This window comes from Pseudorca crassidens, chromosome 13, assembly GCF_039906515.1.
Source record: "Pseudorca crassidens isolate mPseCra1 chromosome 13, mPseCra1.hap1, whole genome shotgun sequence".
Lineage (NCBI taxonomy): Eukaryota > Metazoa > Chordata > Mammalia > Artiodactyla > Delphinidae > Pseudorca > Pseudorca crassidens.
This window is the reverse complement of record NC_090308.1, coordinates 72,244,744-72,253,684: the sequence shown is the minus strand read 5'-3', so window position 1 is coordinate 72,253,684 and position 8,941 is coordinate 72,244,744. Positions and strand designations below refer to the sequence as shown.

Below are 8,941 nucleotides of genomic sequence, written 5' to 3'. Positions count from 1 at the left end.
ACATGGGTTCGTGCCTCAATCCGGGAGGATCCCACATGCCGCGGAGTGGCTGGGCCCGTGAGCCATGGCCGCTGAGCCTGCGTGTCCGGAGCCTGTGCTCCGCAACGGGAGAGGCCACAGCAGTGAGAGGCCCGCGTACCGCAAAAAAAAAAAGGAAATAATAAAGATCAGGGTTGAAACAAGGGAGATGCAGGCAAACTAGGGAAAGATCAGAAGGATCCACAACATTGGTTCTTTGAACAGAATAAAATTGATATGATCAAAGAAAAAAAGAGAAATGGACTACCAAAATCAAGAATGAAAGGGGGGACCTCACCACCAACTCTGCACGAATTAAAAGGATTAAAAGTAAATGCTATGAACAACTTTATGCCAACAAACTAGACAATTTAGAAGAACTGGAAAAATTCCTAGACACACAAATTACTGAAACTGACTCAAGAAGACAGAAAATCTCAATAGACTTACATATAACATGTAAAGAGAAAGAAACTGAATTAATAATTTAAAACCGTTCCACAAAGAAAAGTCCATAACCAGATGGCTTCACTGGTTCATTCTATCAAATATTTAAATAATACCAATCATTTATCAACATCCGGAACACAGAGGAAAAGGGACTACTTCTTAAATCACTCCATAAGGCCATTATTAAACTAATTCTAAAGCTAGAAAAAGAGAGCAAAAGAAAAACCACAGACCAATATCATGAATTATAGAAACAGAAATCCTCCATGAAATACCAGCGAATCAAATCCAGCACCTCTTTCCAAGAGGCTGTTAATGGTCCATAGCTTGACTTACTGGTAAATCACTGAAGTAAACCTTTTTGTCTTGTGTTACGGTTCAAGATTTTGAAGATTTAAACACAAGAAAGAAAAAAGTGCCTAGCCTATGCCTTCAAACTATAAGTAAAAGTAAAAGACAAACAGAAAAACAAAAATAATGGCAGAATTTGACAAGTTCCCTAAAAGATATAAAGTGTTGAGAGGAAATGGGAACATAATTGATCCATGTATACTAATACTTTATTTTGGTTTACTTCTGAGGAGGTATGAGAAGGAAAAAACAAAGTTTATAAGGAAAATAAAATTGGGGCTGCCTTTATCATGGATGGGTAGAATTTCAATAGGTGAAGAGAAAGAAAGATTTAGGTAGAGATCTACATGAGCAAAGCTTGAAGCCTATTTGGGAGACACATCAGGTCAGGTTTGGCTCCACCACTATGTGTATAGATTAAAAAAAAAGAAAAAGAAAAAAGAAATCACTGGAAGCCCAAGCTGAGGAAATACGAACTTAAAGTGTAGAGGGAGTAACTTAAGTTTTCAGAGCAGGAAGATATGCTTTGGGGGTATTAGTTTGAGAGTTGAAGAATTTAATGTCTTGGACCAGGAAACAGAGAATGGGGTGGCAGTTAAGGGACTCAGCAATTAAGGGACTTAAGCAGTTAAGTGGACCACTTTCTCGACCTTTCAGGAGTTGGTGAGGTCAAAACTATTTTCATAACATGTTACCTGCCTTTTGCAATCTCAGTCTTTCAAGTTTCCAGACACTATGGCATTTGTTTTCACAACAGACTAAATGTGGCAACAGATATGAGAATGTAGGAGTCCTCTATTAAACCAGACAGTAAAGGCCTAAACCTGAAATACTGAGTTACATATTTTCATATATATAAAAATATAAAACAAGCTCACTCTTCTAATTTTGTTTTGTAAAACAGTTACATTTTCATTAAAAATTTTGTTAGTATGTGTTGGCTTATTTTTAAATGAACTAAATTTTAAAGTTTATTCTAATCTGCAGTACATTATATATGATAGATATGTAATGAATATAAACAAAAGCTCTTTGGGGTCCTCAATAATTTTAATCAGTATAAAGGGATCCTGACACCAAAAAGTTTGAGAACTTTCAGAAAAACTTCAGGACCTAAAACAGTAGTAGTAATGTGAATGAAATGAAAAAAATTAGATAAAAGATATTGCAGAGACAGAACTGACAGGAGTTGGACAATAAATGTGGGGACAAAATGGGGAAAGAGACAAAGAAACCAAAAGTTTAACCTTAATGACTTAGGAGAATGACAGACTAAGAGATAAGGAAATAAAAAGATCAGAGAGTTTGGAAAAGGCAAGAATTCAGTTTTGACACAAATAGCCAAGCAGCCAAGTAGAGACATACAAGAAAATGAAATATATATAGGGTCTGAAATATAGTTTGATGGTCATGTGTATAGGAAAGACCAGGTTGTTTTGGCATCTTACACGATTGAACATCACCTCAAGCAAAAAAGATATACATCAACATTACCATGAATATCTTGGATCACTTGTCCCCAGTTCCCTGGTGGGAGGTTGCTGCAGTTTCTTCTGAAAATAGTTCTTAAATTGATAATTCTGGAAGCTTCTGGGTTATATGTATTTTTACTAAGTGCTTTTTAATATTTTCTTAGTCTTGGCTAAATGCTACAGACAATTAGTAATTTCTAAGAGGCAGTCTGGTGTAGTTGTAGGTGGACCAGACTGAAAAGACAGAAGATTTCAATCTCATTAGTCACTTTCTCTGGAGTTCATGCTCTTCAATTTATATAATAAAGTGAATATACAGGGTTAATCTACAAGGTTTCTTCAGATCTAAAATTTTATGAATCAGGACTTCCCTGGTGGTGCAGTCCTGATTCATAAGAATCCGCCAGCCAATGCAGGGGACATGGGTTCAATCCCTGGTCCGGGAAAATCCCACACTCAGCAGAGCAACTAAGCCTGTGCGCCACAACTACTGAGCCTGCGCTCTAGAGCCCACAAGCCACGACTACTGAGCCCACGTGCCACAACTACTGAAGCCTGTGCTCCATAACAAGAGAAGCCACCTCAATAAGAAGCCCGTGCACCACAATGAACAGTAGCCCCTGCTTGCCACAACTAGAGAAAGCCGGCGCACAGCAACGAAGACCCAACGCAGCCAAAAAAATAAAGTTTTATGAATCAGCTATCAACCCCCTTATCATGAACTAAAAAATACAACCCAGCCTCCAAAAGAGTATAGAACCAACCAAGATATTAACTAGCAATACCTTTTTCAACTATCTGTTGTTGTTCCTCTATAAAGACTGTCTACAATTTATTTTAAAAGCCACCTGTTTAGACTTTACGAGAAGTCCTGAATCCTAGTATTTTGTCAACAAATACGACTTTACCTGACTGGTCTTGATTTTGCAAATGTTACGCATATTCTGCTCTGACACCTCTACCCCCAATCCCAATTCCCCATCCAATCAACACCTTTCTAGGCTAAGGAGTTCTATGCAATCTTAAAAACCTCTTCATCCCACTGATCCCTTAAATTGCCCATTTCTAGAGTCTTAAGACTTTCTTAAAGTCATGGGATTAAAGATGAGTTAATTATTGTAGGCAGAATAATGTTAAGGAAAAAACCCATCACTTTCCTGGGCTTTTTGGTCACAGTGTATCAGGTTGCTATCTTCATGTAGTTTATAGCAGTGCTTACCACCTTTCATTTTACTAGCAAAAGAACTTTTTTCTCCCAAACGAATACCCCACTATATAAAACAGGTCGTAAAGTGCAATTGCTCTGAATGAGGTTTGTGAAGACCTAAAACCCCAGAGACTGGTCAACCCTGGCCCCTCCTTCACATCCCACTCACCAAAGGCCCTTAGGGTGCTTCCCAGGCAGCATGGAGTACACGAAAATCATCACTTCATGGCATCTTTAAAGATGCCAAGAAGTATGGAAGAATCAAAGGTTCAAATGAAATAAATCAGTTACTTCAGAAAATCTCTTTACAGCAACATCCATAAAACATTATAAAATACATTGCTTCTCAATTTACTCAAACATACAGGTGCACTTTAGGAAAACTGCCCTTTTTTAAGTAGTTAAGGAATGGATACAGCATCAACTTCAACAAATACTGGCTACAATATATGATATTAGGAATCATTATTAATTCCTCCTATAATAGATGTCAATATAGTATAAGATATCAAACACACAGTAACAGTGACATGGATCAAGATTATTTTTTATTGCACATTTGCTTACAAGTTTGCTGCTCTGGGTGGAGCTAAAGCTCAAGTGTTGAGTTAATTTCAGCCATATTTTCGTCAACCGAATTATAGCAGTGATTTGCCTGTATGTTCCCCTTGGCTTATTATTTCTCAGAAACATTAACTTTCCCAATTTGTCTAGGTGCTGAAGCACAGATTTAACTTTTTTTTTTTTTAATTTAACCACTGAAAAACAACCCAAACAGCATACTGTAAAGAAAACAATGTTTATGTCTATTCATATAATCCAGGCTCAGAGAATTTCTGATTATGTAACATTGTAAAGGTAACTGTAAACCAACCTTCTTCCAAACTATTCAATTCTTATATGTATAATTAAGCATTTATTTTAGAAAACTGTAACACTTTCAGAAATGGATTCTGTCACAACAAGGCCTCCTCTCCCCATCCAAAAACAATCCCCACAATGACTCCAAATCTTGTAAGAAACTATTATTTTAGACTAAGCTGCTCAGAATAGTATTCTTATTTCCTTTCCACCATACTCCACAGTTCAATGCAAAATGGAGAATGTGCTGTTGAAACCGAAATAAAATGGCATTCAAGCAGCTCAGGCTTTAAAAATCAGGCCAGAACGTTCAAAGCCTGATGAAAAAGACACAAGAATGGAGGCATAACTACTATAGCAAACGCAAAATTTTGGCCATTAATGGATCAAAAGTAATGGCTGACACTCCTACTTAAAGCTCATCAATGTCACACTAAAAAAAAACATGATATTTGGCAAAAATCTTCTAAATTATTTATCCCAAATTCTCAAATGGAAAGTTATTTTTAATGCGTCACTCTTAAATTTTACACTTCAATCACTCATGTTTTCCTTTTAAGACTATTCAGAAAAATAGTTCTATTTAAATAAGTTTTTCCTCTCACACATTTTTACACAAAAGGTTACTAAAATCACAATTCTGAGGGATTTCATTTTAATCATACAAACAGTATATGCTTAAAGTTCAGTAAAGAAATTAAATCCTTTCTTATTCTATCTAGAATGATCTGTTACCAAACTTGTAAGAACTCTTTTCCCATAGCATTTATTTATAACAGTCACAACTTATGAAAATCGTATCTCAACTCCATGGTGAACTAGCATCCATGCTTATTCCACATAGGTACTGCCAGTGGTCCCTGCGGTGTCCTTTCAACAATGACAAACTCATCAGGGTTGCCAAATGCTTCATAGAAAACCAATAAATCTTGTATCGCACGCTCCTCAATCTGAAAGGAGGAAGGAAAAAAGAGAAGTTGCTTTACTCCTTCAATTATAAACCGAGCAGGATCCTATTAGCTTTCCAATTTCCTTTTGTGGAACTACCACTTTCTGTGCATACAAAACAGTGGAATAGGTATCCTGTTATCCCCTTCGAAAGGAGAAGGGTTGAGGCCTGAGTTAGAATAATCAGATACCCACCTTCCCTTGATTTTAATCTACAGCAAGGAAAAAGAAACTGAAGATGGCTGTTCGAATCCATTCATTCCAATTGCTCATCCTGTGAGATACTTTCTGTTGTTGTATAAGTCTAGTTCTTTAAGCTCTTTAGGACAACTGTGAGTCTTGTCTGTTTCCTAAGCCTGGCTATCTGGTTTTCAGCTAAGTCTGTGGAATCTCAGTGTCTCTCAAGAAAGTTCTCTTCTCCTTAAGTTAGCCTGACTTGGTGTCTGTGGCTTACAACCTAAGAACTCTTACTGATACAGAATCCAGGTGTAGAGCTAGATAATGCCAAGTTCTCTACTGGTCACTTTCAAAAACAGTCCAAAGCATCACCAGTGCTAAAAATATTAGCTTTAGCACAATTTATTAGTTGTAAATTAATTATCCTGAATACCTTCAATTAATACTTGCTGAATGCTTCAGTTTTGTTTTACATTGCACTCACATTTTAATGTGATAAATACATGCACCTCTGCAAAGCAAACAAAGAGAATTTTCTTAAGACCTAAGAATGAAATGTAGTATAGTTCTTACCCTAAATTAAACCCAAATAAGCATGTTATTTACCTGAATCAAAGCCAAGGGTTTTTCTCGACTTCTGATAAGAGCTGCTTCCTGCTGTAGCTCTTCTTCTACAATAGATGCAAAAGTGACTGGCGCTAGCACGGAAGGAGCAGGCAATGAAGAACACAGCCAGGGACTGAAAGAACAGGAATTATGAGTTTTCATTCATCTTGCCAAATTTTGCACACAAAATCTCCTCTGAAATACTCTTTAACAGTGTTACGTTTTTTCCTTGTGACCTATAATATAAGGGGACCTGGAAGCTTTTGCATTCAACTTACAGAATGACAAAGTGACAAACAGAAACAAGGAGAACTAATATTTTCTTTGGATTGGTGCTGTAGAGAAAACTTTGGAAACACCAAAAACTGGAATGGAGCTAAGCTATATAAGTAAACAGAAAGGTAACTCAAACTGTGGAGCAGAAAGTATTCAGATAAGACATTCTACTATTCCCAATTTCTTAATATTCTCTCTCAGTGCTAAAAAGCAGTCTAGCTTTGAGGTCCCAAAGCTAATCAATTAACCTTACTTGGGACTATCTAGAAGTGGTACCCCTATGGTTACCTATCTAGAAGTGGTACACCTATGGTTGCCTTCTGGTCCTGGGGAACCATGAGTAGAACATCTGCAAAACAAAAACTGAAGATTAAAGCTTCTAGTACCATTAGTAAAATTGCTTATTAATAGAAATACAGAGGAGGAATTGCAAGGCCCTGACTCAGAAGACAAATTAATATATGCAATCAGACTTAGCTGTGAAATTGTAAGTAAAGAACAACAAAAAAATCTGTAGGTAGTTATAAAATATTGTGTATAAAATACCATGGGGAAAGATCTTGCAAGAAATGGTCTGTTTTTCAGAAATAGAGACACAGATGTAGAAAACAGACTTACGGTTACCAAGGGGGAAACGGGGTGGCAGAGGAATAAATTGGGAGACTGGGATTGACATGTACACACTACTATATAGAAAATAGATAATTAATAAGGACCTACTGTATAGCACAGGGAACTCTACTCAGTACTCTGTAATGGCCTATATGGGAAAAGAATCTAAGAAAGAGTAGATATATGTATAACTGATTCACTTTGCTGTACACCTGAAACTAACACAACACTGTAAATCAACTATATTCCCCCCCCAAAAAATATGGTCTGTTTTTTCTAATAATATTCATATAGCCAATTTACTGTAATCAAACATATGTTAGGAAATACAGACAACTTTGTGAAGAATGTTTTATATTGGTAACATTTATGAATAAGAGTGACAAATTAGCACTGAGCTTCAAAATATACAGAAACAAGATAATTAGCAGCCAAATTTTGTGACTATAATATATAGTCTAAATTTTGTAAGCAAGAAAAATACAGGGCTTCCCTGGTGGCGCAGTGGTTGAGAGTCCGCCTGCCGATGCAGGGGACACGGGTTCGTGCCCTGGTCCGGGAAGATCCCACATGCTGCGGAGCGGCTGGGCCCGTGAGCCATGGCCGCTGAGCCTGCGCGTCCGGAGCCTGTGCTCCGCAACGGGAGAGGCCGCGGCAGTGAGAGACCCGCGTACCGCAAAAAAAAAAAAAGAAAAAAGAAAAATACAGTAAATACTCTGACACTCTAAGGATTATAGATAGGACAGAAAATTATTTTATTGAAGTATAGTTGATTTTCCTTTTTTTAAAATATTCTTTTCCATTATGGTTTATCATAGGACATTGAATATAGTTCCCTGGGCTATACTGTAGGAGCTTGTTGTTTATCCATTCCATATTACAATAGCTTACATCTGCTAAACCCAACCTCCCACTCCATCCTTTCCCCAACCCCCTCCCCCTTGGCAACCACCAGTCTGTTCTCTATGTCAGTGTCATAGATTTGTGTCATAATTTAGAGTCCACATATAAGTGATAGCATATGGTATTTGTCTTTCGGGCTTACTTCACTTGGTATGATAATCTCTAGGTCCATCCATGTTGTTGTAAATGGCATTATTTCATTCTTTTTTATGGCTAATTGTCCATTGTTTATATATTCCACATCTTTATCCATTCATCTGTCAATGGACATTTAGGTTGCTGGCCATTGTGAACAGTAGTACTGCTATGAAACTAGGGGGTGCATGTATCTTTCTGAATTATAGTTTTGTCTGGATATATGCCCAGGAGTGGGATTGCTGGATCATATGTAATTCTATTTTTAGTTTTCTGAGGAATGTCCATACTGTTTTCCACAGTGGCTGCACCAGTTTACATTCCTACCCATAGTGTAGTAGGGTCCCTTTTTTTCCCCACATCCTCTCCAGCATTTATCTGTAGACCTTTTAATGATGGCCATTCTGACTGGTGTAGGGTGGTACCTCATTGTAGTTTTGATTTGCATTTCCCTAATAATTAGTGATGTTGAGCATCTTTTCATGTACCGATTGGCCATCTGTATGTCTTTTTTGGAGAAATGTCTATTTAGGTCTTCTGCCCATTTTTGGATAGGTCGTTTTGTTGTTGAGTTGTATGAGCTGTTTGTATATTTTGGAAATTAAGCCCTGTCAGTCTCATAGTTTGCAAATATTTTTTCCCACTCTGTGGGCTGTCTTTTTTTTTTTTTTTAATGGTTTCCTGTGCTATGCAAAAGCTTGTAAGTTTGATTAGGTCCCATTTGTTTATTTTTGTTTTTATTTCTATTGCCTTGGGAGACTGACCTAAGGAAACACTGGTACAATTTATGTCAGAGAATGTTTTGCCTATGTTCTCTTCTAGGAGGTTTTATTGTCATGTCTTATATTTAAGTCTTTAAACCATTTTGAGTTTATTTTTGTATATGGTGAGAGGGTGTGTTCTAACTTCATGAGTTACATGTGGC

The 8,941-nt window shown here is 37.1% G+C and overlaps 1 protein-coding gene and 1 long non-coding RNA gene across 7 annotated transcripts in view; one reads left to right on the top strand and one right to left on the bottom strand.

The window, feature by feature from the left end:
• The window catches only part of LOC137204791 (uncharacterized), a 105,007-nt gene that overhangs the window by 75,626 nt on the left and 20,440 nt on the right, over nucleotides 1–8,941 (top strand). The gene's annotated exons all lie outside the window — the stretch shown is intronic.
• IBTK (inhibitor of Bruton tyrosine kinase) overlaps nucleotides 4,030–8,941 on the bottom strand; it is a 92,229-nt gene continuing 87,317 nt past the window's right edge. For 3 of the 6 annotated variants that reach the window (XM_067702696.1, XM_067702698.1, XM_067702697.1), the window contains exons 27-28: nucleotides 6,091–6,223; nucleotides 4,030–5,309 (exon numbers count right to left, since the gene is read on the bottom strand). In XM_067702696.1, the coding sequence (XP_067558797.1) occupies nucleotides 5,178–5,309; nucleotides 6,091–6,223 (265 nt within the window). In that variant the 3' untranslated portion in view covers nucleotides 4,030–5,177. Of the gene's footprint in view, nucleotides 5,310–6,090; nucleotides 6,224–6,654; nucleotides 6,716–8,941 lie in introns of those variants that run through there. The other 3 variants (XM_067702700.1, XM_067702701.1, XM_067702702.1) reach the window with 2 other exon arrangements.